General features: G+C 46.2%; 2 protein-coding genes across 6 annotated transcripts; one reads left to right on the forward strand and one right to left on the reverse strand.

Annotated features, from left to right (window-relative positions):
* Positions 1 to 19: 19 nt before the first annotated feature.
* On the forward strand, positions 20 to 16008 carry MTNAP1 (mitochondrial nucleoid associated protein 1). Of its 5 annotated transcripts, none has more exons than XM_087441501.1 (6): positions 20 to 41; positions 781 to 891; positions 3388 to 4897; positions 10618 to 10725; positions 11285 to 11389; positions 12549 to 16008. In XM_087441501.1, the coding sequence occupies exons 3-6, from the start codon at positions 3415 to 3417 to the stop codon at positions 12569 to 12571; spliced, it is 1719 nt and encodes a 572-aa protein (XP_087297627.1). In that variant the 5' UTR covers positions 20 to 41; positions 781 to 891; positions 3388 to 3414; the 3' UTR covers positions 12572 to 16008. The 5 variants fall into 5 exon arrangements, with proteins under 5 accessions (XP_087297627.1, XP_014644689.2, XP_087297629.1 ...); XM_014789203.2 differs by lacking the exon at positions 20 to 41 and adding an exon at positions 171 to 272; XM_087441502.1 differs by lacking the exon at positions 20 to 41 and adding an exon at positions 178 to 272 and having other exon boundaries at positions 820 to 891.
* Positions 16009 to 19980: 3972 nt separating this feature from the next.
* CPSF4L (cleavage and polyadenylation specific factor 4 like) lies at positions 19981 to 26942 on the reverse strand. Its single transcript, XM_014789429.2, has 5 exons — positions 26782 to 26942; positions 26176 to 26226; positions 24051 to 24203; positions 21139 to 21234; positions 19981 to 20121 (listed from the first exon to the last, which is right to left on the reverse strand). The coding sequence occupies exons 1-5, from the start codon at positions 26882 to 26884 to the stop codon at positions 20024 to 20026; spliced, it is 501 nt and encodes a 166-aa protein (XP_014644915.2). The 5' UTR covers positions 26885 to 26942; the 3' UTR covers positions 19981 to 20023.
* Between the last annotated feature and the right edge of the window lie 374 nt (positions 26943 to 27316).

The raw sequence follows: 27316 nt of genomic DNA on the forward strand, positions 1-27316 counted from the left end.
TGACCCGAGTTTTCGCCTGTTTGCAGCCAAGCGGGGACATGGTAAAAGTCAAGTCAGGTTTAAATTAAATTAAGTTATGCTATAATAATGTGATACGAGTATTTGAGTCAAATCCCTGTGAGGTAGCAATTTTTAAAAAAATAGTCGAAAAGCATCAGGCAGTCGCGCAGACGGCCTGCCGCAGGTCCCGGCAAGGGGGAGTTGGGAATCCGCGCGTGGGCTGCGCTGGGGGGCTTGGCACGAGGGCTCCCTGGAGTTTCACGGTTTGTGAGGTGAGGGGCGCTGCCCTGGGGGCGTCTGACGGAAGGGCCTGTTTCCTACGGCCTAGGCTCTAGGTCTGGAGGCTGTTGTTCTGAGGCGAGAGGGCAGTCGATCGAGTGGTAGGCCAGGTGGGGGCTTCTCGGAGCCCCAGAAGGAGCCCCTTGGGTGTCCCAGCGGTGCCAGCGCCTGGGGCTGGGGTTGTGGGGAGGCCGGCCCGGTCGCAGGAGCTGCCGGCGGTCCCCGCCCACTCCGCTGGCGGCAGCAGGGAGCTTTCGGAAAAAGTAGGGGAGCTGGGAGGAGGGCAGGCCAGGGGAGGAGACGTCCAGGAGAGCGCTGGAGGTGAGGGCGCAGATTAGCGTAGTTAAGATTGGCCCTGTGCCCGAGAGGCTCCTGAAGCCTTAACTCTTGCCTTCCGGAACTGAACCCTGCTGATACCCCAGTTGTTTGTATTTGACTTAGCATTGTGCCACATTTATTCACTGTGTGTGCTCGAGTTACTTCTCTGATTGTGTCTTCCAGAGGCTGACGTTAAAATCGAGTTTCTTTACGCCACACTAGGAATGGAGATCGTGAAGCATGGAGATCCAGGAGAAACCACCGAAAAGTTAGCATCCTTCTAGAGAAGCTCTGGTAAGAGAGCAGTTAGGTACTGTCAACGCAAATAATTCATAGTCAATCTATAAATCAAAGTTGGGGTGAGTTTATTTCGAGCCAAGTTTGAGGACTATAGCCTGAGCCTTCCTTCCCCAAGGAAGGAAGAGCACCAAAGCAGTGGGGTGTACAGAGTAGTTATATTCTGTCTTCGAACAGAGAGCACACATCACACATGATAGGAATATCTCTTTTACTATCGTCACGACATGCTTAGCTGGCACAGCAGGTCTGTGGCGAGCAGGTCAGTGGTCACAAGGTGAGCACAGCAGGTGGGTAATTAATCTTTGCTTTCCAGGAAGAGGTGCTTATCCTTAAAGAAATGCTGATATGGGGGGAAGTTACATCCTTATCTTTAGGGGCATCATTCTTGTCTTTGGAACACAGTAAATGTTTAAAGCAGATGTACAACGCATGCTCAACAGGCCATGTCAGGCCCTTTTGGAAAAACAAGGTCAGGCCAAATTAGTTTTATTTATTTATTTATTTTTGGTGAGGAAGCTCAGCCCTGAGCTAACATCCATGCCAATCCTCCTCCTTTTTTTTTCCCCCCAAAGCCCCAGTAGATAGTTGTACATCATAGTTGCACATCCTTCTAGTTGCTGTATGTGGGATGCGGCCTCAGCATGGCCGGAGAAACGGTGCGTCGGGGCACGCTCGGGATCCGAACCCGGGCCGCCAGTAGCGGAGCGCGCGCACTTAACCGCTAAGCCATGGGGCCGGCCCAGGCCAAATTAGTTTTAAACCAAATGGCTTCCTCAGATACTCCAGTATATGCTATTGTTTTTCCTTTATTAATCAGGACCCACATTAAGACGTTATTATGTGAGGGTACAGAGATCTTTCTAGTAGGATTAAGTGTGATGGTGGAGTACTGTAGAGGCAGACACATCTAACAGAAGTCTCAAGCCCCTTCTAAAGTTATTAGCCTAAGCCTGTTGACTAGCTTCAGTGTGTGTATTTTTGTAAATAAACGGTTCATAACTTTCATTATATTGTCAAAGGGGTACCTCCAAAGTAGGAATAATTACTGTAAAGTCTGTTGGCAGAAAACAGTTTTGTTTTGCCTGACTCCATGTAGGATAAGGTGGGTTGCTTGCTTTGATAAATTGATTGGCCAGCATTATATCTATTTGTTTTGTTAGTGGTTTCAAGGTCTCACTTTTTGACCTATATAGTGGTCAGAAGATATTCGCAGTCACAGTACCTTATAATGGTGTATGTCCAGAGAAAGAATTCATTCAACAGATATCACATGCCAGGCTCAGTGCTAGGTTTTGAGAATACAGCTGTGCACAGGTTAGACATGTTCCCTGCCCTCTAGAACTTTATAGAAAGAATAAAAAATGTAAAAAAAAAGGAAATAACTTTCAGCAGGGCTTTGGAATTAAATATTTGTTTTTCCTGACTCAAGAAGATAACAAAGAGGTACAAATGAAACATGGTATAAATTTTTTTAATGTTTTTACATGGTGTAAATTTCACAAAAGATGTCAAACTAAACAAATTTGCCAATAATCCGTTGTACTACAAACTACAATTTAAAAATTTGAGAGCATGTCCTCTCCATATATATTTGTGCATTATGTGTACTTTTATATATGTGTGTTATGTATATATCTACAGTCATGTGCCACGTAATGATGTCCTAGTCAATGATAGACCGCATATATGATGGTGGTCCCATAAGATTAGTACTATATAGCCCAGGTGTGTAGTCAACTATACCATCTGGGTTTGTGTAAGTACGGTCCATGATGTTCGCACAACGGCATAGTTGCATAATGACGCATTTCTCAGAATGTATCCTCGTCATTAAGCGACACTTGATTGTATGCATATTACTAATATATTAAAAGTAGAGCTTCATTTCTCGTGCTTAGATAATGGAAGTTTAGTATTTTCTTCTTGCATCCCAGTGGATCTTCCATATGTCACTTTGGAAACCACTACTCTAATCAACAACCTTCAAATCCTGGCCTCAGTTTTTTATTCTTTACCATTCTTCCCTTGAATGATGTGTTTAAGAGTTTTTAACAATTTTATTATACTCATGTGATATCCAGTTGACCTGCTACAACCTTAAATAGCAAACATTTTATTCTGAATGGTATTTTGGACATCTGTTCCTTCCACTAATTAATTCATTAGACTTAAGTCTTTTGGTCTTGCTCACCTTCTAGTTAAGGATGTTGAAAAACCTCTTTGATTGTCTTTTGTAATGACTGATTCTTAGAAGACTTTAAGAAATATAAAATACCAAGCAGAAATGGAGCCAGGAATATTTATCTAAAATCAAACTGTGTCTTCTATTTTCTGTCTCTGTAAGAGAAAGAATGGATCAAAACAAACTTTTAATAAGTTCCTTCAATGTGAGTTCTTCCAAATGAATTTAAAAGGTACGAGACAAATAAAATATTGGTATTTATTCTACAAACTATGTGCTCCTCATAATGTCACATTTTTTTTTTTCAGGAATAGGAGAGTGATATTCCACCCAGAATGGAAGTGTGTCCGTATTGTAAAAAGCCATTTAAGCGATTAAAATCCCACTTGCCACACTGTAAGATGATAGGACCACATATACCTGCTGATCAGAAAGTTTGTCACTCCCCGCCACCTACACTCCCACGTGCTAAAAAAAGGAAAGGGCCAGTCAAAGACTTAATTCAAGCTAAAGAGAGGGAGTTTGGGACAGAGAAGGAGAAAAGAAATCCTAAGTTGAAAAGGCACACACCAGAACGGACAGATAAGTCCTTTCCAGTATTAGCTGGTTTGGAAAAAGCAGGTAATACAAAGACACATAAAGACGTCAAGAATCAAATTCAGCTCTCCCTCAAAATGTTAAAAAATACTGAACCAAAGATTACTTTCCAGGGAGAAACTAAGGCTCAGTTTTATGCATCAGAGAACACTACTCCTGAAAAAGAACTTGCCAAAGATTTGCCTAAATCAGGGGAAAGTAGAAGTAATCCTTCAGAAACTGAAGCATCTTTACCTCTTGGCCCATTGTTTCCTTCTTCATCAAATCAAGGTAGAAAATATTCTTCAGCCTTACCTAATGATGTACAGACCACTTGTGCTAATTTAAGATTGGACAAAATTGATCCCCCAAGACAGAAGCTTCTAGCAAAATTACCAGATATGCCTACTGATGATGATCATAATTCTCCCCTGAATGTCAATTATGGGGTTAAAAGAGTAAGATCATCGTTGTCAAGCAGTGAGAGAGATTCCAAGGCCGGGGATCGCCTCTCAGATGTCTCTACTAATTTTAGAGACTCTGAGTCTCAGGAAAAGAACACAGAATCACAAATTTTAAGTTTTAAAGTTAGCCCATTAGGCAGAATCCAAGTCAGGGAGAAGCAGGAAAAAGGACTTAACCTTGAAGTAGAGGCATGTGGGAGAAAAGGAAATGCAGAAAAAAGTGTGTGTGTGACAGAAATGACTTCCACGAGCGATGACTCTAAGAAGGACTTCAATACCGATGATTCAGCCACAGAGAAGAACTCTCAAGATGAAGGTCCCAATTTAAGTTTGTTCGTGCCAAGGGAGACAACTCACGAGTTCCTTTCTGTATCACAGTCATGTAATCAAAGTCTTACCTCTCTGGCTATAAAATTTCTTCAAGAAGAGAAAGCAGAAGCCTGCAATCATAATCGAGTCCCTAATGTAAAGGCGTTGATGGAGAGTGAAGAACGAACTTCTCTGCAGCCCCAATCTGGCTCTCGGCCCCAAGCATCACAGCCTGGGTGCCAGCAGTCTTTACATTCAACCCAGGGTCACACTTCTGAAAGCCCCTTCACCAGTCAGATCAGTGTCGCTGACAGGAAGACACTTCCTAGCTCCCTGGGGCTGGAGTGGTTTCCAGAGCTCTATCCTGGTTATCTTGGCCTAGGGGTGTTGCCAGGGCAGCCTCGGTGTTGGAATGCAATGGCCCAGAAGCCCCAGCTCCTCAGTCCCCAGGGGGAAAGACTGTCTCAAGGTAAACACGCTCATTTCCAAGGGTCATCCAGCCCATCCAAACAGTTCTGTGCCTTTTGAATCATTAAGGTTCAGAATACTGATATTTTCACTCATTTAGCTTATTATGCCTAGGTAGGCATTCCACTGCACTGGACTTAAAACATTACTTCTTGCTCCAGGTGGGTCAGTAACAGTGGTTTATCACTCTCCCTTCCCCTCCACCAGGAGTTGAAGGCTGCATTAGGACAGGCTGGCTGGTGATTTTGATAACAGTTGAATTTCTACACTGAGAAGAGGTATGGCCAGTAGAAATTGGGTGGGTATTCAGGCTGAACAGACTCAAGAAAAGCATAAAGACTTCATGGTCCACCTAAATAGAACAAGCACCGTGTTCAGATTTCAATCAGGACCGGGTTGTACACAAGATAGTTTCCAGGTTTATGGTCAAATGCAATATTGAGGAATTTAGGGTAGCAAAGAAGGTACCAGCAGATGCTATTTTTGAACTTGGGGGCAGGATGGGTTTAAAACTGTCCAGGGATGTGTGGCAGTCAAAGCAGATAGGTGGAAGTGGAAGTTCAGGAGATGAGGACCAGCAATAGAGAGTGGCAAAAGTTGTAGAAGTCCATGCACTAGAAAAATTGGTCCACAGAGATTAGGACCCAAGAATGGAACCAGATACTGAGCCTCAGAACGTGAGAGATTAGGTAAGAAGGACTAGGGGGAAGAGACTGGACATGGGTACTGATCTGGATTGTGAATCTGTCTCTTCAGAAACTTCTAGATGCTCCTTGCTAATGCCTAGAATAGGTTAACTGGTGGGTAGGACTACAGCCACAAGTCGGAGCCAAGTTCCTGACGGTCATTTGAGGCATCCTCACTTGCTTCTGCTGACTCGCACCCTTAGTTACTGGACTACATCTCTGGCTACAACACATAAATTTCTTCATTTTCTTCACCAGGAAATTTGGATTTTTTTCTTTTTTTAGGTTCTCTAGGGGCAGTTAGTTTAATGAGGCATCCATCTTGTGTGTGTGCATTGGCTCTTTTAGGTTTATTTTGACAGGAGTCTATAGCAACTCACGATAGATTTATACCTGAAAAACTTGTATTAGCTTTTCTGGAGGGGATATATTTTTTCCCTCTTACAGTTTGTAAATGCTCACGTATTCACCAAATCCCAATTTGTCTGGTCTCGAAAACTTTTATTTCCTTTTGTATTTTAATTATCCCTCTTCAGTGGTTTCAAAGGCAGTGTGTTAAGGAAAGAGCGTTACTAGGTAAAGCTGCATTTTCTTCAGCTGCCTCAGTCGTTCCCAGTTCTGCAAACAGGTCTAACATCTAGGCTGTCTACAAAGTTATAGTCTCAAGGTCAGAATTGTAGTGTCAAGCTCCTTCTCCATATGAAACGTAGAATTAATATGAGCCTTTGTCTTGCTCTGTGGTTTTCAGAGTGCTTCCATCTGTTTTCCTATTTCAGCCTCACCACGCTGAGAGGTGGGCAGGTGATTTTTTTTTCCCCCCCCAAAGCCCCAGTAGATAGTTGTATGTCATAGTTGCATATCCTTCTAGTTGCTGTATGTGGGACACGGCCTCAGCATCGCCAGAGAAGCGGTGCGTCGGTGCGCGCCCGGGATCTGAACCCGGGCCGCCAGTAGCGGAGCGCGCACACTTAACCTCTAAACCATAGGCCCGGCCCCTGATTTTCTGTTTTGCAGATAATGAAACAGGCCCACAGAGAGTAAGTGATTTGTCCTAGGTTGTGTTGCCAATAAATTGTTGGCAAGTTGCAGGTAGAGTTGCAAGTAGAACCTGGTTTCCTGAGACCTAGTCTAATCCCTTCCACTAAACTATATTGTAGAAAATATGCCATAGCTAGAAACATGGGTGTTTGTTATATCTCTGTACTTCTTTGTGTTTTTCAGTTGCACAAACGCAGCCCATAGCAAATCTCTCTAGCAAGTGGAAAGTCTTCTTTATTTTCTGCACTCTCTTTTATAGTGCTAAGGCGTGTTCTTGATACATCCACTTTCACTTTTAGGGAGGGAACTAATGTTTATCAAGTAATGAGGTTTCAGTCGTCGTGCTAGGTGCTTACGTTATCATCTCATTTAACCCTCAGAACAACTGTGAGGTGATATCACTGTCCGTCCTTTTTTATAGGTGAAGAATCTGAACTTCACACATCTTCCATCTTCCTACAGTACGGGGCAGTCAGGATTCAAATCCATGTCCATCTGACTTACACATCCATGGTCTTTAAGCTCTGCCTCAGGCTTACTCTGTGGGGCAGTTAGTTAGTGGTCGATGTCATGGTTGATTTAAGTTATTAGTTGACACACTTTAATAGGTCCCAAGAATACAGTAATAATAAGGTAAGAGATACAGTAATTTATGCCGTTAAATCACTAGGCTTGTGAGATTGAATATGGAGGAAAAATAGTCTTTCCATCAACAAGAAGTTCCTCTAGAATAGAGGTTAGAAACTAATTTGTTTTCTTATTGGTTACAGTCTATAATATGTGATTAGTTTGGATTTCTATATCAGACAATAATGTGGCTATCACTGGGCCTTTAGTTCTGTTAGAAACTGAAAAACTATAGAAATTGGCTCCATGATTAATGTTCAGACTTTGATGCTGCCACAAATGAACAGAGGATACAAGAGGAGACCCTGGGATCTCAGGTCAAGACCTTATTCCTCAGTTGGCCAAGGACTTCAGCAAGGCCATTTAAATCTACAAGGATTAAAAGGTAGTGTGGTTCCTGAGAAAGCTTTGTAATTTCACCAGGTAATGTCTACCTCCAATGACTGCAAATTAAAATGAACTTTTTTAGAATCTTTGCAGAAGAGCATGTGGTGTATATTTTCTTACGCAGGCAAGACCTTTGATAGACCATTCAGCCTTCTTTATCTCAGGAAGGCACCTCATTTCTTTGTTACTTCCAGGCAGGGCCAGTGAACTAACAATTATTGAGTTAACTATATGTCAGGTGTAATACCTGCCTATTTACATAGGTTATCTCAGGTAGTCTTATACCAAACCTGGGAGATTGGGCTTATCCCCTTTTACAGATGAGAAAACTGAGTTTCAGAGAGGATAAATAACTTGCCCAACATCAAGTTTCAGTTGACGGTTGACATCTGACATTGCGTGATGGTCTTTGCCAAGCTTTTCCAGGCACTGTTTCTTCTGTTGGACTTTTGGGCTTCAAGATAATGTCAGATATTCTTTTCTACATAGAGAAACCTATAACAGCAGCTAGTCTTCATATATCAGGGTATCTGAGTAAACTTAGGTGAAGTGATCCCACCAGATGGAAAGGTACCCAGGGCCTTGAGAGGCATAAAAGACTATCTTGTCGTTTTGATGAGACAAGGTAGAACCAAAAGCTCTCATGGCTGACAAAAAATGGATATATTTTGGTGGCCCAAGCTAGGAATCCCAAAGCAGACTGTTCTGAGGATGCCACTGTGTTATAGTAAATCAGGAATAAGAGAATTAGGCTTATGGAATTCAGCAGCATTAGGAGCCATCTTTTGAGCTTCAGAGACAAAGATTTTTATGGACTTAGTACCAAAAGGAGTAGTTTTCCTGGCCTTAGTGAAAATAGATTTTAGAAGTTCAAGATTTAAATCTCAGGAGACTCAAGTACAATTGTCTAAGAGTCCTCAGCAATAGAAATTGGTTTTCATTGTTCAAAGGGAAGCTTTCAGAGTCTGCGTAGCCTCTAGAGCATTGAGCTGGGAGCACTTGGCTGAGCCTTTGCAGAATTCAGGGCCTTGTCTTTGGGGACTCAAAGTTTAAGAGATCAATGTCCTTAGTTCCCAAGTCTGGACAATCAGCAGTTTCACATGGGCATTTTTGTAAAGATTCCTAGGCATCATCCTCAGAGATTAATTCTGAAGTAAGGTCTAAGAATCATATTTTCAAACGTTTTCCAAGTGTTTCTGAAGAGCAGCCAAGTTTAAGAACTGTTGATGTAGGTGATGGCAATGGAACAGGTGCCTCAGACCCAGCAGGGGAATATTCCCAAACAAATGGTGGGCGAGGGAAAGGGTGGTTTGAAAAAAAAATAATTCATATAACTACAGAAAGCAAAACTTGGCTGACGAGGATACCAGAAGGTAAAGTGAGAAAACCTTATAGGGTCATGGATTTGTAAAGGCCAAGAAATGGCTAATTAAAGGCTGTTCTCTAGCGTTCAAACAGGATTTCCATCAATAGGGTATCTGTGTGAGATGTTTGACATGGGGCCCATGTGAGGAGGGGGCTCAGAATAGTCAGGATCAGAACTTGAGCACGAATATGACAAGCCAGGATTGGGTCCTGTATTAGCCAGAGGAGTCCATGAAGGGGGTGTTTTAGAAAAGAGCATGTGATTAATTAGCAGCCAGAGACATGAGGGGTGAGAGATCACACGTCTGGGATTCTGACAAGGCCAGACGGATGACAGGAAATGTTAGAGGTAGAGAGGGTGGAGGAGGGTTTTCAGCATTTGTATTAAGAGTGGAGCCATTGTCACTGGGTTTGAAATGTAAGGATGTCAACACTGGCAGGTGAAGGAGAGTGTCTAGGAGATGAGACAGCGGAAGGATGGCAGGCGGTGATAGCAGTCCTAGGCCCACAGCTAGGCCGTAAGGATGTCGATCAGAACGCAGAGTACCTGGGCAGCAGGCAGAAGCATTGAAAAAAACTCGAACAGGACTTGTGTGGGCTCTGAGCTGGCCTCTCCTGGGCCTTGGGTACTAATATATCCCAGCTCAGGGCTGAACTGACGTCATTCACGTAAGTTGGACTGAACCTGTGATGAAGTAAATAGGCTCCACTGCCTGGGAAAGAACAGTCAAGGAGCCGTACAGTTCCTGACGCTGCAGAGAAAGTGGTTATACAATTGCAGTTTTCATGGAGTTTTCTCCCCATCTTTTTCTTCAGATTTTTTTTTCAAGATGAATAGATTATGTCCTGCTTTGTTTTTTAAGAGACTAATCTTCACTTTGCAAGAGATTATCTTCTGTGTAATTTCTTGGAAGCCAGCATGGTTCTTTTCATTGTTACTTAATATAATGATGATAGTTTGGATAGTATTTTTACATTCCCAGCGGCTTTTACCACACCTGCTAAACCTGTCATAAATACTTGCTTAATTTCTCCCTTAGCCTGATGAACCAAACCAAGGCCAGAGAACCAGCACTAGTAGAGATTCCCTGCCTGTCATGAAAGAGAAACACAGGTGCAGGAAAAATGTAATTAAGTAGCAGAAACACTGCTTTCTGGTTCTACTCTAGTTATTCCTGTGTTGAACATAAATAAGAATGTTTGCCTGTCAGTAGTAGCGATGGGGTAATAGACATGTTGACTGTAGATGTAGTGACGAGTAGTAGTTAATATGATAATAGTAGAAGGTCATGCTTTTTGCTAAGATGTTTAGCAGATACAAGCGATTCATTTCATTAAGCATGTACACATCGATCATCTGGGTAATATATTCATCAGGTCAAAAAGGTATCTGGGTCCTGATCCCTAGGGGCTCCTTTAGCCTTTTGAAGAACCTTTTTTTGACCTGGAATAGACTGCTTGGGCTTTCAGCACTTAGTTAGCTGCAGCCCAATACAGACATTAATCCACCTCTTGATACTTTTCCTGTGGCCTAGCCCTGGCAACCTTGGGTACTGAGTATTAGGGAAGAGGGTGAATTTAGATGAACTATCACAGTGACTTCTGTTTGGAACCGTAGTTCCTTTGTTGGAAAGAAGTTCGACTGCTGTAAGGAGTTCGGAACCCCCGACCAGGCTTACAACCTCCAACTTCTCTCTAACGAGACTCTTGGGAGCTGTACAGAAAGGTGAGGCTGGAGTCCTTGACTGTTGGGTTCTGTTCCTGGTTCCAAGCATCTGGAGTTTCTCTTACTTTAACCATGACTGTTACAGCAAGGCTAAAGAAAAGAGAAAAAGAGACAAGTGTGTAGTCTTCCTCCTCTTCAGTTTATCTGTTTTCATTCCGGAGTCTGACATAATTGAAAGCACCAAAGCTAACACAGTAGCAGCTGCCATTTATTGCACAGCTTTCATTTTTTAATACCTACCCCTACATCTCCCTTTCCCACATTGATGGTCCCAAAGCCAGGAAGAATGTAATCTCAAGTTAACCAATCGTATACATCTCCTCCCTGCTAAAGATTTTAACCAGACTCCCCAAAACAAGAGTAATTTAAATTTATTAAAACTAAGGTCTAGTGTATTTTAGCCTTTTCATCTGTGTAAAAAAATATATATATAGTGGTATGTAAACTCTTTGGATCACAATTCCATTGCCCAAGCTAACTGGGACTCCTTGAATAACTCACAAGTTGTGGCCCCTAGGTACATGTCACTGTGACAATTAGACATGTCTCTTTTTAACAGGCTGGATCAGGTGCAGCACCACCATGAAGAGTGGAGTTGGTGGCATCACAATGCTCTTCACAGGATACTTCGTCCTTTGTTGTAGCTGGAGTTTCAGGCATCTGAGTAAGCCTTTCTATATTTTTAGCCTCAATTACAGGTCACATCCCACTATAGGCACCTCTAAGGGATTCTCCAAAGTGCTTTTTGTATTACAGTTTTGCAGTATCTGACACGCCCTAGTGAATGAGCTATTATTGCCTGAGGCTCTGGGGTTTTTTACTGGAGGTTTTGGTTATAATGGCCTTTATAAGATTTGATTAGCATTTACATAATTGCTCTTGTGCTCCATTTAATGTTGTCACTGGAGATCTGGTGGTCTTGTGTTTTCTCCTTCAAGCTGTTTGCCTGCTGGAAGATCAGGGCTCTTCTTGGTGACTTTTTAGCTCCTCCCTAAGAACTTCTTTTTAGGACTGAAACCAAACAGGTTTATACCTCAGAAGAGAAAAGGAGAAACAGAATGCAGCTGTCACTCATCAGTGTGTCCAAGGCTTATAGCTGTCTGGGTTCATCTACTTTTATCTTTTACAAAACAAACACCCTTCTAGTTATGAGTTTCAGCTTGCACTAAATCTTACCAGAAGGAAAATGGCTGAATTTCATTTCTCTTTTAAAGATAACTTTTGCTCATTTTTTTAAAGTATTGTTTTATAAAAATATATCCTATATAGTTAAAAATAAAAAAGACATTTATAAGAAGATATTTTAAAAGCCCAGTATTTTTCCACAATTAAAAAAAAAAAAAGCCGAGATGCTTTCAGATGAAAACTTCTGGTGTAAAAGTGCAAGATAACGATGAGCACTAGAGGCCAGCAGAATTCACAGACTTCTAAAATGCCGGGGTTTACTGGCTAATTCAGTGCCTCGTAAGCAAGCAGCTCCAGCAGCAGGAGGGCCTGCGGCAGGCCAGGCACAGCGGCCCTGCCCTCTTGTGCTCCAGCTGCCTGTGGGACCTAAAACCTCCCGTCATTTCCTTCAGAGGGGGAGGCCTGCCCTTAGTGCTCTGCCTGCCTGGAAGGGATCATTTAGTTGATAGTGAGGTTATTTTTCACATCTATACCTTGAGACTGAAGAGAGTGAAGCAGAAACTTTTTGTTGTGCCTAAGACTTTATTTCCAAATTTATAAAACAAAAATAGAGCGCAGTGACCTGTAGAGGCGAGAGGTAGAAACAGTCGAGAGAAGTGGCCTCTCGGATCCTTACATTTATCTCTGTTTATCCAAAGAGCCGCAGCGCTGGCGTAAGTAACGTTGGCCTGGACACCACTTACAGAAGTTTGGAACTCCAGGGAGAGTACGCTGGAGACGACTGCAGCCCATATTTAACAGTTTAAATTGTATTTGGGGCAGGGAGAGGGAGGGAAAAGAATAAAATTATTGGAATCTAAAACAGTTATCTAGGAAGTAAATTGTTTTAATGTGGACAGACCTGGTTCTTCTGGATGTTTCTTTGGCTTGGTCTCAAAAGTATGTGAAAGTTATTGAAAAAAACTTCAGTTTGTTTAATCATAAAGGCTTATGTTATTCAAGGAGACATGAACATGACTACGTTTATGGTTAAAATTTTTAAATAACTATTTCCCAACTCTCAGTAAAAACCAATATCTCAATTTAAATTTTTCTCCCTAAAAATTGTTCTCTAAACCTTGGCATTTTCCTGTTCATATTATACTAGACCCTAGGCTACATGTATACTGGAATAGAATAGTATTTGAATTGGCAAAAAATCAGCATACATCAGGCCCTTCCCCTTGGGAATGGTTGGGCTCTTTTGGGTCCATGACCAGATTCTGGCTGGTGTGAGGAAAAAAAGCAAAGTGAGGGTGAGTACAGAGCTGCAGGTGAGCCTGTGGAAAATCTTTGACAAATGTTTTTTAAGCTAAGTAAAATAGCATACTAAACAGAATGTTGTCACCTTTTATACACCTTAAATTCGTATAATAGAAAATGGTTTCTGTTTATTTCTCTCTTCTGGAAACTTCAGAATCCCAGTTACTAAAAGGAGTATTTAGATATTCCTCTCAGTTTGTTAGGGTTGTTTTGGCTGGTAGGTTTTCTGTGTCTCTTCCCCCATCAAAATATTCAGTGTTTTCCTAATTTTATGACTTCTGCTTTGGGCCCTAGAGAGTAACTTGGATACTTACAGGTAGAAAAGGCTGTGAGGAGATTTACCATAGACAACACAGATGGATAACAGTTTCTCCAGCCCCTTTCCCAGTACGGGGTTGGTTATATATCATATACAGATATGCCTCTGTCTTAGCTTTGCCTGTGATGTCTTCATGCCAAAATACATGAGGTCAGTCCCTCTTTTGTCCTAGCTCCTTCACATTTACAAAAAAGCAAGCGTGCTGTCCTAAGGCCAGCATTTACTTATTTGCACATCTCTTCCTTCTCTCTTCTCAAAACTTGATTTCTGGCTTCACCTTCTGCTTTATCTACCTTTTCTCTTCCCAATCCCCTATTCCCCTCTCCCTCTCTAATTATCGCCAGTGGGAGTAATTGAATTCTGGCTCATTCTCACGGTTAACACCAAGGTATTCAGAAGTATATCCCTGTATACTAGAATCCTCCATAAGGAAGAACTCATGGTTGAGGGAAGAGTACTACATTTAGTTATTTTAGTTTAATATTACTAGGAACTTCAGTGAAACTCCAAAAACAGTATCTTTCTTTTTGAAAGGGCTTCGTGCCTATTCTTTGTAAATGCTCTTTAAGAGACACACTTAGGGAGGGATTCTCCTGCGCCTCCCCTCTGTCCTTACTCTAGACCAGAAACTCGCAAGGTTCAAAGGTAGATGAGAATGACCTCCCAGCGGTGTCCTCTTTCACAGTTCCCAGTCCCCTCTAGCAGGGACCGGCAGACTCCAAAGGCCTGCAGGGCCAATCCAGCCACTGCCTATTCTCGTAAATCAAGTCTTACTGGAGTACAGCCCTGCTCATTTGGTTCGGTGTTGTCTGTGGCTGCTTTCACACGACAATGGCAGGTTTGAGTGGTTGCAACAGAAACCACATGGCTTGCAAAGCTGAAAATACTATCCGGCCCCTTACAGAAAAGTGTGCCGACCTCCACCCTTGGAGGAGTATGACACCTCGTGGTCTCTATGTTGGAGCAATGAAGAAGACTGGGGATCGCTGCTCTAAGACATTTTTGGGTTAGGAAACACATATAAGTAGGCGAAGCCTTTCTTGACTTAGTGCCTTAGTGCCTTAGTGCCCTGGTGTTGCCTCTGAACCACCCATAACACGTAAGTGCAGCGGTGGCACCAAGGGGCAGCTTGTAGCCCCCCAGGATTTTCATCATGAACATTTTTAGCACCACTATAAACAAACTAGTGTCACTTGTCATCAGAATGCTAAGACAATGACAAAGTTTAACTTAGGGTCACAATAAGTATTTTACATCCCTGAAAATAAATTCTCTAATCAGAAGAATGGCCAGTTTAATGATCCATCAGTTCTAAAGGGATATCGGCTTCATATTGCCAAGTTTAAGACAAAGGCAGAATCCTATATTGACCAAAGGGTTTCTAAAGGTGGACATTGGTCAGTACCAAGAATTCTAACTCACATGTAGTAGGAAAGAGCAAAAAAAGTCTTAACTGATTTCTTTGAACTAGATACTGAGCACTGATTCTTAAATAAAATGATGTGGGTAACTTTCAAGAAGCCATCAGAAGTCTTTCCAGATCCTGAAGTTATTTGATAACGTCCACAAAGCAACAGAGGGAAAGGTTCCCTGTCTACTCATTGCTGCCTTCTGGGGTGAGAAAATACTCGGAGACCTTTTATCAAATCTTACAGATTTCTTCGTAATGTCCAAATAGTTTGAGTTGTTGAGGTAAGTTGATAACTAATTGATTATTTTCCTAAAGTCAGATGAAAACAAACTCAGGATGATTGAGGAATGTACATCAGAGCTCCAGTTTGCAATACTGATGTAAACTTGCCTTGTGAGGATTAGGCAAGTTTGTTCATATATGCCAGTGTTCCTACAGATAAGTTCATTTGCATAGCCAGTCCCAATTGTGTACATGGTCTGGCAGATTCGAGACTTCATCCAGAAAGACTAGAAATTCTTTTCAAAACTGGAATCATAGACAAGTGAGACTGTGCTGTATCTGCAGAAGCCCATGCACTTCAGATGGCAGGAGGAACTGCTCATCTCTTCACAAAGCCAAGGGAAAAAGAAGTCAAGAATGCCCCTAACGTGATAAGCATCCTCCTTAATCTCTTAAAATCCTCTTCTGTGGCATTGGCAAGAGCTTTCCTAGGTAAGCAACAGTGCTTAGATTTTGCTTCCAGGGCAGCATCGTGAATTCCTGATCAAGTCTTCCAGCAATGTGCATAGAAATTCAGCCTGAGAATCTATACAAGCAATCCATATCCACCTCCCCATCCATCCTACAGAAGAATTTCAGCGATACCCAGGCTCCTCTCCATCCTTGAGAAGACTTACGACGAGGCTCTGTTACTGAAGGTTGGGAATGTTCACAGGCATGTCTGGACACCCTGGCTGTAACTCACATGGTCTGTAAGTTAGTCTATCCCTGGTGCCACCTACTTGAGTTTAATCCTCAGTGGTAATATCTAAAATAATTGAGTTTACTACAGAAAGTATATTTTTTCTCATACATGTTAAAATATTTAGCTATTAAAAATAAAATGACTTTGTTGTATTATCAATGGGCTGTTTTACACTATATGGGAAACCCTATCTGCTGCCACTATTCTTTTCAGTCATTTTTTTTGTGATTTATGTCGATCTTAATTCCTCTCAATACCTGCCTCCCCCATGTTCCTTCTACATGTGACTACCATCACTCTTGATAACAAAAATATTTAAAAATATATATATATGCCTCTGTTCTGGTCATTTGCCTCTTCCAGGCCCTCACCCGTGAAATGGGTGGGTGTCAGGTTGGGCAAGTTATCTAGTTTATGGAGCCTCCTTGGTCTGGACTGTAAAGTAGGGATAATTATACCTACTTTGCAGACATGTGGTGAGATTAGAAGTCTTGCATCTATTACTTCCAGCAACATCTGACACACAGGAATGAAATAATAACAGCTCTTCTAAAACCTCTTGTGGCATCATACTATGTTCAGATTCTAAACTTGAACCAAGAGGGAGCCCACCACGATCCACACTGAAATCCAGCTGCCATTTGGGTGCGTGCGTTGTGCCAAGTGCTGTGCCGAGTTCTTGACATGCGTTCTCTCCTTTTATCCTTCCAACCACCCAGGCAGGTGCTATTATCACTCTCATTTTCCAGAATGAGGAAACTGAGGCTTGAGGGGGTTAAGTAATGTGTCTACATAGCTATGTGGTATTTGTCACATGCAGCCCAGGGTGGAGCTGGCATTCAGACTCCCAAAGTCTCTCCTGGACCAGCATTCTTTTAGACTGCCGCACCTTCAAGCCCCAGGCAGGCCAGGCAGCTGTCTCCATCTGCCAAAGGAAGGGGGACCCATCCCACTGCACGTGTTTATTGTTGACCTGTTCTCCATTTCTCCAAAAGGCTCCGCTTTGCCTCCCTGCTCTTCTCCCAGTGGATTAAATTGCACTGGTGTTGGACGTGTATAATGGCAGAGATAGTGTAGCATTAAGTGTTTCGTGTCACCTCCTTACCTCCCCAGGGTAAGCCTTGTGTGTACCATCTACCTCCCTGTAATTCCTCACATAGGCACGCACAGAATATAATCTTAAATTTAAGGAAGCCATACAGGGAAGCAGCAGTCACACTAAAGAAAACCGCTGGATTTAACTGCCAGCTTATAGCAGCAGTTGAGGCCATGTACACAGGAACTGCCGCGTGCAGCCCGGACTTGTCTGTAGCAGTGCAGGAGCTGAGCTAGGGATAATGACTATTTCCAATACACTTGAGCTTTTGGTTTTTACATAAATTTTGCTCCCGTTTTATGGATAACGCATCCCGCCACAGTCAATCTGCCTCCAATCCTGTTGTATTTTTGGTAGCTCATGCACTTACAGAAGGAATAAACCTAAGTGCAGCAGGCTGCTTATGCACCTTGTCTCCTGTTCAGACCAACAGTGGGCTCATTGGAACGTGGGAACAGAGGGTCCCACAGAATGGCCACTGGGTGTCTTCACTAGAAGGTCTTCGGTTCCCCAGACAGACCAGAGGTTATTTTTTCGTAATGATACGACTTCTTATAAATTCAAATCCCAAGAGAAATATCCTCAATTGTCCAGGGAATCATAGGAGATAGTTAGCTGGCTTTCTGAGGAATTTGATGGATTCTGCTCATAAATGAAGCTCCATTTCAGGCCTGAAAGAGACCGTGCGATTCAAGCCCAGCATCACTACCTCAGAGAACAGGGCTCTGGAGGCTCAGAGGCCAATAAATCAAATGTACGAGAAGGGCAGGGCCTCTGCTCCCTCACCTCATCCTGTTAGAATAGTCTTGCAGAATAGAAGTCAAAGCTCAGGACAATTAGAGGTTATCTCATGAAGATAGGAGAAAACATGATGTTTTTCTTCCTGATAAGCCAGAAGATAGTCAAAAAAGGAAAACCAAGGTGCTACGTTCCCTTCCTTACCAAACTGCCCCCCAAACCTTAAGGACATTGTGTATAAATCACTCAGAGAATTGGTAGGCAGCAGAATCAGAAACGAAAGATATTTAACTTACTGGCTTTTAAAGAAACAGTCTTGTCTGGCAAGAGATGCAAATAAGATGAGGGGGTTGAGCCTCTCCAGTGGTAACATTTGTTTCACCAGTGTGCCCGAAACAGGGTTAATTCACTGTCCTCAACCCCAGCATGGTTTTATCTGCAGCAGAAAAGGAGTGACACATTCTGCAGCCGATCACCTCTCCCTCGCCCTCAACAGAGGGACAGCCAGTCCGGTCAGCCCTTGACTCACCCTGTAGCCTGGGCCCTGCTCTAGCGCCGCCGTGAGCCCAGGCAGCAGGAGACCCGGTGCTCGTGGGGCCTCATCTGCAGGTGGAGAAGCAGGCGCTCCGTCAGAGGAGGGGACTTGCAAGGTTCCCAGGCAGCAGCAGGAGGTGCTGAACCCCGGGGCCAGTTGATGAGCTGCAGATAAAGTGAAGTGGTGAGGAGACACCTGCCACAGGTATTCCTTCTGTGCAGACCTGGCGACTACACTGAGGGCAGGGGCTCTGGCCCGGTGTTCAGGCTGAAACCAGGGTTTGAAATGCCTTTATGTACAATTTTAATTGCCGAAAGCATACCTTTTGATGCAAGTTAGAAATGGGCTTGTGAATTCCCCAGTCATTGAAGATTGCTTCCCACCCTCTATCAAAGGTCCCACTCGGAACCAGCAGAGGTCGCCCTGCTCCCTTGCCATTGCTATCCCAGCCTGGTTGTGGGCTTCCTCTTGCTGATTGACTGGATATAGGACCACTAATTAACAAGAGCTCAGAAGCTGCCCCCAGGGTTTGCGCTGTTTCGGCCTCCATCAGACTTAACTGGCAGTCTAGCATTCAGTCATCCGGACCAGGGGGCAGCAAACTTTTTTCTAGACCAAACAGTAAATATTTTCGACTTTGCAGGACATCTGGTCTCTATTGCAACCACTCAACTCTGCCATCGTAAGCCTGAACACAGCTAGAGACAATATGTAAATGATGAGCTTGGCCCTGTTCCAATAAAACCATTTATGAGCACTGAAATTACCATTTTCACATGTCACAAAACATTCTTTTGGGTTTTTTTCCCCCAGTCTTAAAAACATTCTTAGCTCCCCAGCTGTACAAAAAGAGGCAATGGGCTGGATTTGGCCTGCAGGCCGTAGTTTGCTGACCCCTGATATCAGTAGGCTCTCATCAGTGCTTGGGAGAGTATCAGTTCCCATAGGGATGAGGCACAATCAGAATGGCCCCGATTCACAATAGCAACTTTGGACCACAAGTCCTGAGCTGGGCTCCCTGTTCTTTAACAAAAACCAACGTGTGTTATCCAGCTAAGGAGAAGGAAAGCCTCAGGGGTAGAGCTGAGAAGTCCTCCCTGAAGCAGAGGTTATAGAGGTTGGAGGGTCTGGGAGGAACAACCACATGTATGTGCCACACACACACCATGGCGTGTGCCTTTCCCAGGGTTGGTACTCAGAGCAGCCCATGTGAGAGTGAGGGTGGCTGGGAATGGTGCAGTGCTTGGGTGTAAGAGTTCCCCAGGGAAGAGTGTGCATAAAGGGAGGGAGACGTGTCTGCCCTCTTCCTGCCTGCACTCACCTTCATATAACATGGGTTGAATAAAAGATTCATCTTGGGACTGAGGGAAGTATAGAGAGAGACAATTACAGCCTGGCTCTAACCCTCCCATTGCCTGCTCATTAACATGCTCGGCACCAGCCTGCTGCAGATTTCCTGTTTCAGAACCCCGGAGGGAAGGAGCCGTATCCTAGCCAGGGAGTGAGGGAGAATTGCAAAGGATTTGGGCGGGGGGAGGTAGGTGTTAAATGTTTCTACTCTTATTTCTAGAACAGTTTGTGAAGAGCTGTATGCCCATCCCCAGCATGAACATACATTAACAGCCTGGGTGAGTTCAGTGCAGGTAACAGCGCTGAGGAGGGGGGTGGGGGGTGGTGGAAGGCAAGGAAAACATTGTGGGCACACGCTTGCCCGACACTTCACTTCTCACCTTGGGCCAGTGACGATACGGAAGGATCTAGATCTGGAAGCCAGAGAGTGGGCCCAGCAGTTGGTGGGGTCATACTTACTGTGCAAATTGGCACTTGGGTCCCTTGGGACAGAAGCCACCTAAGTAGTTAATACACATTGTTCTGCGGACATGGCGGTATTTACATCGAGACCCTGCTGGGCAAAGAGAAAATGGCCAGAAGCGTCTGCTTGAGCGAGGGGGGAAACACACATGACAGCGCTCACCAGGAAGGGTGTGGACAGTCACAGGCTCTCCACTTAACAGGGGTGTATAAACCTTCCCGTCCTTTCACACTGCCCCGCAGCACCTACCTCCTAGTCCTGTGACTGAGACACGAAAGGGAACCTTGGAATGTGTTGGGGCAGGTGTCAGCTGGCCAGTCCTGACAATGGTAGGGTAGGAAGTGTCCCTAACACAGTGTCTTGGAGGACTTACATGGGTGTGGACCATAATTTGCTACCTTTTATTTATTTAGCTTTGGAAGGTACAGCTGAAGAAAGTCTACCCCCACATCTTACTAATCCTCCTTCAGTACCCCTCCCCTACGATCCCAAAACCAACGCTGCCAAGAACTCAGTAAGAACACCTGAAGACACAAGAAAAGAAAGGACACAAGTGCTCAGAGCACAGGGTCTCTGCTGAGGATCCTCCTCCTAAGTGAGGCTGTAATGGGGTAGGTGGGACATGCTTAAGTGACACTCGGGACACCCCCAGGTGGGTAAGAGGAATAGAGACGAGAATGCACGTGAACTGAGTGTCCCTGTGGGCCAGAGCCTATGCCCAGGGCTTCCGATGGGGTCCTGCATCTGACCAGCCCAACAGCCCTATGAGGAGGTGTTTCCCCCTTTTAGAAGTGAGGAAATGAGCAGTTCAGTCATTTGTTCAAGGTCAGGCAGCCGACACATTCTGAAGCCACTGGGATTTGAACCCAAGTCAGCCTGCTCCAGGACGCCCGTCATGTGCCACACCACGCTGCATGTCGTAGTGTCACAGAGGGTTTTTCCACAGGAACGAGCCCGGGGAGAGCTATGGAAAGGCCTTCTGTTGGGATTTCAACCTGGGGGCAGATCCCACGGGGCCTCACCAGGAATCTGCATCCCTCGCCTGACAGGAGAGCCCAATCCTGATCACCCACATTCCCCAGCATCCCCTTTCTGTCAGGGCCTCACCATCCTTGCAGAAACCTTGGTCGTACCAAGGACAGTCCCGGGTCTTGAAAGCTGGCTTCACGTGAAGAAAGGGACATTCCTTGTTGTTGCAATCACCTGAAAATTCCAGCGTTCTTTGTATATAAGCGGGCTCATCTTTACGGTCACTTCCGCCTTCCCCAAGCTGGACTGGCCTTGCCCTTTGCATATAAGCCACTTCCCTTCCTTCTGGTCGTCAGCGGCTTTCTGAAGACAGCAGGATATTTCTAACCTTTCCTGCAATCTAAGAAGGGTGGATCCCAATAACATTTGCTAAGCAGGGCTTGGGTATGAAGATCCACATCTGGAAGAGTTGGGGCAGGGCCAGATATCCAGAAGGAGGGACTGGAGCTGAAGTCTTTTAGAGGCTATTAGGGGGAAGGAATGGAGGGAGACCCAGAGCTAGCAGCTAACGACCCAAGAAGACAGAAGACACTGAATGCAGATGTAGCCATGCGCTGTGGTTAAAGCCCTCTCTTCATCTCTGCAGTGAAGCCTGCACTGCTTCTAGAGCCTCTGGTGTGGTTCTTTTTGGTGGAAATGCCAAGAAGAGCCGAGTACTGCTTCACAGTTGGCACGGGGATGAAGAGAGATGCTGCCCAGAGGGACACCTGCAGTTTCACTAGCCTGTCCTGTAATCTGTCTATAGATGAGACCAAGACTCATGTCTCCTAGAAGGAGCCAACCTGTTTGCATCGATGACCCAGGAGTTGTTGTAAGAGCCCTTAGATTTCTCTTAGGGACCCAAGGGCTCTAAAGGAAACATGCGGGAAGATTCAGCCTATTTTTCACCTCATTCAAGTAGAGAATTGGTGTTTTCCAATCTCATCCTCCTCAAAAGTCTACAACTCAGTGCTCTTCAGAGCCAAAAGGAGCTTTGCAGCATGTCCTCTGCTGGTTTTCAAACTGCTCCAAAGAAATCTATTTTATACATTGGGCTTCTGCAAAGTGAAGAAGAGTACCACTGATTCCTAAGAGTTTTAAACCACATTCTTTCCCAGCCCTTTCATTTCACACACGAGGACACCAGTGCTCAGAGAGGGGAAATGTCGTGCCCACTGTCACCCACTTCCTCACACTGGGGAGGGGTTCACTCACTCATCGTCAGGGTGTAGCACTTGGTAGAGAGCTAGCTCTGGGCTTGAGCCTTCTAAGGAATGGCAGTGACATCCCCATAGCGCTGGTGAACGTCTGATAGATGGAGACGATGGGAAGTCATCTCTGCAAGGTGTTGCTTTCTGCCCTGGCCTGGATGCATGTCTCTGCCTTCCTCTCACGGCCAGCAGGTGGCACCCGCACCCCACCCTCCAATCGGCCTTGCAGAGCCACCCAGTGTACCTTCTTGAGGAGCACGTCCAGGAGCAGGGCCAGCGACCCTGGGCTCCCAGGCCCCTTCAACTGCCCTTTCCCACTCCCACACCTCCCCAACAATATTTTTTAAGATAAGACAGTTTACTACCAATAAGAATGATAATTACTTTGATATGTTATTAAAGATATTCATTTACTCCAAGAGCAAAAACAGGTCACGTGTATTGCAGTCATTGATGTACACGCCTGCCCCTCACAATGGGAGCTACTTGAGGGCAGGAGGGGACCTGGTCCTATTCCTGTTGCCATGTCCAGCACAGTCCCCGATCCCCAAAAGAAAACCAGTCAAGGTCTGTTGAAGGAATAAATAAGTGGCATTTTAAAATGAAAGAGGTTTAGGTCATGACCAAGGGGAGCTGGGTTCCAGACAAACTTGGCCCTTCCTCTCAAGGAGCACATTCAGGCAGCCCTCATGAATTGCCACGGCCGGCCCTTAACTCTGAAGAGCAGGGAGGAAACAGAATTTGGGCCTGGGAGGAGCTCTTGCTGACCTAGGGGGAAGCTTTGCTTTCTTCCCACATACCCATGACCTCCCCGCCAATCACACTAATGAGGAGCAGCTGCAGGCCCCCCAAAGCTGGCTCAGTTTCAAAGCCAAGTCTCCTCAGTCAGAGGTGTCCCTGGAGACTGTCCCCGCTCTCTCCCTCCAGGTCACTCTTTTGGGAACACAGTTTGAAAACCACTGGACTAGATAATCCTTAAGGCTCCTTCCAGCTCTGAAAAGCACTGAGCTGTAAAGTTTTATGGAGAGGGATGAGATCTGAGACACGTTCACAGATTCCATTATGGAATGAGGGGGGCAATGAGGGGTTGCCCCCCATGTAGTCCTTGGATGACAAAAGGAGCACTTGAGGTCAGAGGGAGGTAAGATGCTGGTCCAGACCTGACCACACAAGATAATTTTAGGGGCTATACTCTGAACCCCATGAGTGTATGTTTACAGTTACTTTTATTGCCAATAAGTGATGCTAGTTTTCCATTTATGGAAGCAAAGTCAAGTTTTCTTCTAAAATAAGAGTTAAAAATAGCAAGACAGTTGAAAGAGTAGACGATGGGACCGGTCAGCGGTACAGGTGCTTCGTGGGGGTGGCAAGCATCGTGAAAGCAGCTCCCAAAGGCCTGCTGTTTCGGAAACGCTGGCCTGCACCCTGCCCCCGCCCCAACCCCAGGACTGACTGACAGATGGACCATTTAAGACTTATTTCCAGACAGTCAGTCTGGGAGTGTGACTAGCCAGGTCTGGGGAGGGAAGCAATTCAGCTTTGATTCCAGCCCCCACTTCTCCTTCCCTTGTGGGTAGCTGGTGTGTGCCTGAGCCTGGTGGGGCAGTGGAACAGGCATCAGAGGACAATTCCACTTTTCCTAGGGGGTTGGAGAGGCTGGCATCCGAGGCTCAGACAGGCCTGGTCTGCCACCTGGGACATGCAAGGCCTCCTCTGGGTGCCCCTCCCAAACCTTCTTCCCATCTCACGGCCCCCACTGCCACCCCCAGGTGCGGGGCCAGAGCCAGGAAGGGGCATTACCGAACTTGGAGTAGAAGTAGCACTCGGGCATCCTGGTAACGTCGTACTGGTGCAGGAACTTGCACTGGTCGCCCTTCTTGCACAGCCCCCGGAGCCAGTGCTTACACACCACCGTCTTATCCCCTTGGTCATGCCGGAACGGGCAGAGCCTCCCTGGGGACACCCAAGCACCCAGCTGGGAGGCCCCCACTCGTCCACAGCCTGGCCCAGCTCACCCCTGGAAGGGGCTGGGTCTCAGACCCCAAGTGGCCTCCCTTCACCTGGACCCTGGGGGAGGCGAGAATTGAGGGCCTGAGACAACACGGAGGACATGGACATGCTGTTGTCTTAACGGCTGTTCCTACTACCACCCCTCTGCCCAAGCTTTCCTCTCTGCCTGGCCTGCCCTTGTCCTTCTCAAACCCCGGGAAGCCCCTGGCTGTTGGGACAGCTCCCACAGCGCCTTACCCGCCTCCTCCAGGCTTACAGCGGGGTTCCCCCAAGAGAGCAGAGCGGGTTTCCAACCCTGGACCCCCACCCAGCACAGTCCCTGGCACACAGTATGTGCTCATTAAGGGCCTGTTGAATTCATGTCTTAAAAAAATAAACGTTACATTTCCTGATTCTGGAGACCTAACATGGTGACATCAAAGCCAACTTTGAAACAATTTAGAAGGAAATGGAAATATTATATTTACCTCTTTATCATTTTCATTAACATGGTGTTGCCATCAGCAGGAAGGACACCCCAGGTCCTAAGTTTCTAAGCAGGACTGGCCTCATGCTCAGCCAACTCTCTCATAGAATTTGAGGGGGGCTGGGAAGTTGTTCTTTTTTGTTTTTCTTTGCTTGTTTGTGGGGAAGATCAGCCCTGAGCTAACATCCATGCCAATCCTCCTCTTTTTGCTGAGAAAGACTGGCCCTGAGCTAACATGCGGGCCGATCTTCCTCTACTTTATGTGGGACGCTGCGACAGCATGGCCTGACAAGCGGTGTGTTGGTGCGTGCCCGGGATCCGAACCCGGGCCGCCAGCAGCAGAGCACGCGCACTTAACCGCTATGCCATGGGGCCAGCCCCAGAGGTTCTTTTTAAATAGCGCTCCCCTCACCCCTGGCCATTGACTTGAGTCTGAGCTTCCACAAGACCAGTTTTCTTTCTTTGCAAGAGGGTCTCACTGTGAGCCACTACTCGAGAGATTGAACAGGCCGAGCTGAGGAGGCATCACTTAGTCCTGGCTTCACAAAGCCTCGAGTGATCAATGAGCTCATTTCCCTTCTCACCCGATTGCCCCAGGCTGGCTCCAACACAAACAAGGCACGTGGCAAAAATGGCTCCAGGTCCTCCCTGCCTGGGTCCCTCCTAGCCTCCCACCCTCCCGAGAACAGAAGCACTCGGATCCCAAAAGCAGGTCCTAAACTCATTCATACTGGCAGGTTTCTTAACCTGGATCTACAGGGGGACTGGGAACCCCCAAATCGAAGGCAAGACTTTTTGGGCACCTGTGTATTTCTATAGGAAGACCCTGTGAGTGGTTTATGAGCCAGAAGAAAAGCTGAGAACCCCTGTATTTGGGTCAGCCCCCCCGCCCCCAAACAGCTACATTTGGGGAGACGGGCTTGGAAGAGCAGCTTGATCCAAGTCAGGGCAGGGGAGAAAGAGGGGATGTTTGTAGGTAGCATTTCATAGACTGTGGCCAGAGCTACCTTAGGACATAAGGAATGGACAGAACAGGTGACCAGGTCCCATACTGAGTCATAGGACGAGAGTGGGGGGAAGGATGCCACTTCCCTGGCTAGGAGGAAAATAGGAGAAAATGAAGCAGTCAGGGGCCTCCTGGGAATACACAGGCTGAAACTCACGAAACTCCCAGGCCCAACAAGGCAGAAAGAAAGGAATGCCCCTTCCAAGCAGCCCTGGCTACCCTAATTAATGCTACCGAGTCAGGGAAAGCCTTGGGGGAGGGGGGCTGGCAGGCTTCTTGATGGACCCACGCCCTTTGCCTACTTTTAAGTCTAAAATTCCGCCCCATCCCAGCTTCCCCTCCCCAGGAGCAAATTCGACACCCTGTTCCAGGCCAAGCTAAACCCAATGCGGCCCAGCCAGCCTCTGCTCCGGCCCCACCTCAGGCCCCACCTGCTGACCCACCTTTCTCACAGAGCCCTTTAGCGAAGAAGCTGCACACAGCTGAGTTCGACTCTGGAATGGGAAGAAGCGAAGAAAGAAGGTAGTGTCCCCACAGGCTGCAGCTGCCAGAGGGCCTTCACCCCCATCAGCAAGTCCCCCCTGAACCTCCCCAAGGCTTGGCGCTGGGACCCCCACGTCCTGGCCCTTTGGATGCTGGTCTCCAGAACCAGCCTCCAGACCTCAACAACTAAGCCCCCCAACTCTGAAACAGAGGTGAGGGAGGGGCCCAAGTCCAGCTTGGGAGGCCAATGTGCCCTTGCCTGGCTTCCCTCAATTCGCCTTCTATGTGTCCCTGCTTTCCCAGTCTGGAAAATGGGCTGCCCAGAAGCCAGCCCCATTTTCCCCCCCAGAGAGGATGTAAGAGGAGAGGCCTGAGCCCCTGCGAAGAGAGGGGCTAAGCTGGGAATCCCAGACAGTGGGCCCAAGTTCCCGGCTCAGTCTCCCTGGTGAGCAGCAGAGAGACGGGGCCACCCCATCAGGGAGCTGAGCAGACACGCCTGTAGAGAAGGCTGGGGGAGGGATGGGAGGATGGTGTGGTGTCCCTGAGGGGCGGCCGTCCTCACTCACTGTCCATGCCCTGGAAAGGCAGGAGTCCAGTTCCCTTTTGCATCTCTACATCCTTCTCGAAGGTGAAGGTGAACCGCTCCAGCCCGGCAATGACCTCTTGCATCTTCCATCTCCCGCTGGGGCTGCTGAAAGCTGCTCAAGCCCCTGCAGGTGGACCCTATATACTCATTGGAGCCCTTAAGGGGCCAGAGTCTGCTGCCGAGCCCCTTCTCCCCAGATGCTGGTGGCCAGGTGGCTGCCGGACTACTCTCTAGGCACAGCTGTACAAGAGTGCGACCCAGCTGTCTCACCCTCCCACCCGGTGCAGGTGCAGACGCCCCAGGGCCCCACACCCCCACACTGTGTACACAAGTCCCACTCCCAGTGCACGCTGCTGGGGCGGGATTAGCCAAGACCCACACACTGCTTATCTCTGCGTGTTCCCAAACGCACACAGCGTACGCACAGACGTTACCAAACCTGGGCTTATCCTTGCACCATGAAGACACAGCCGCAGGTTCGCTGGGAGGAGTTGCACAAACCGACCACAGCGCAG

The sequence above is a fragment of the Ceratotherium simum genome, chromosome 16 (assembly GCF_057802395.1).
Source record: "Ceratotherium simum simum isolate JZ-2026a chromosome 16, ASM5780239v1, whole genome shotgun sequence".
NCBI classification, from domain to species: Eukaryota; Metazoa; Chordata; class Mammalia; order Perissodactyla; family Rhinocerotidae; genus Ceratotherium; species Ceratotherium simum.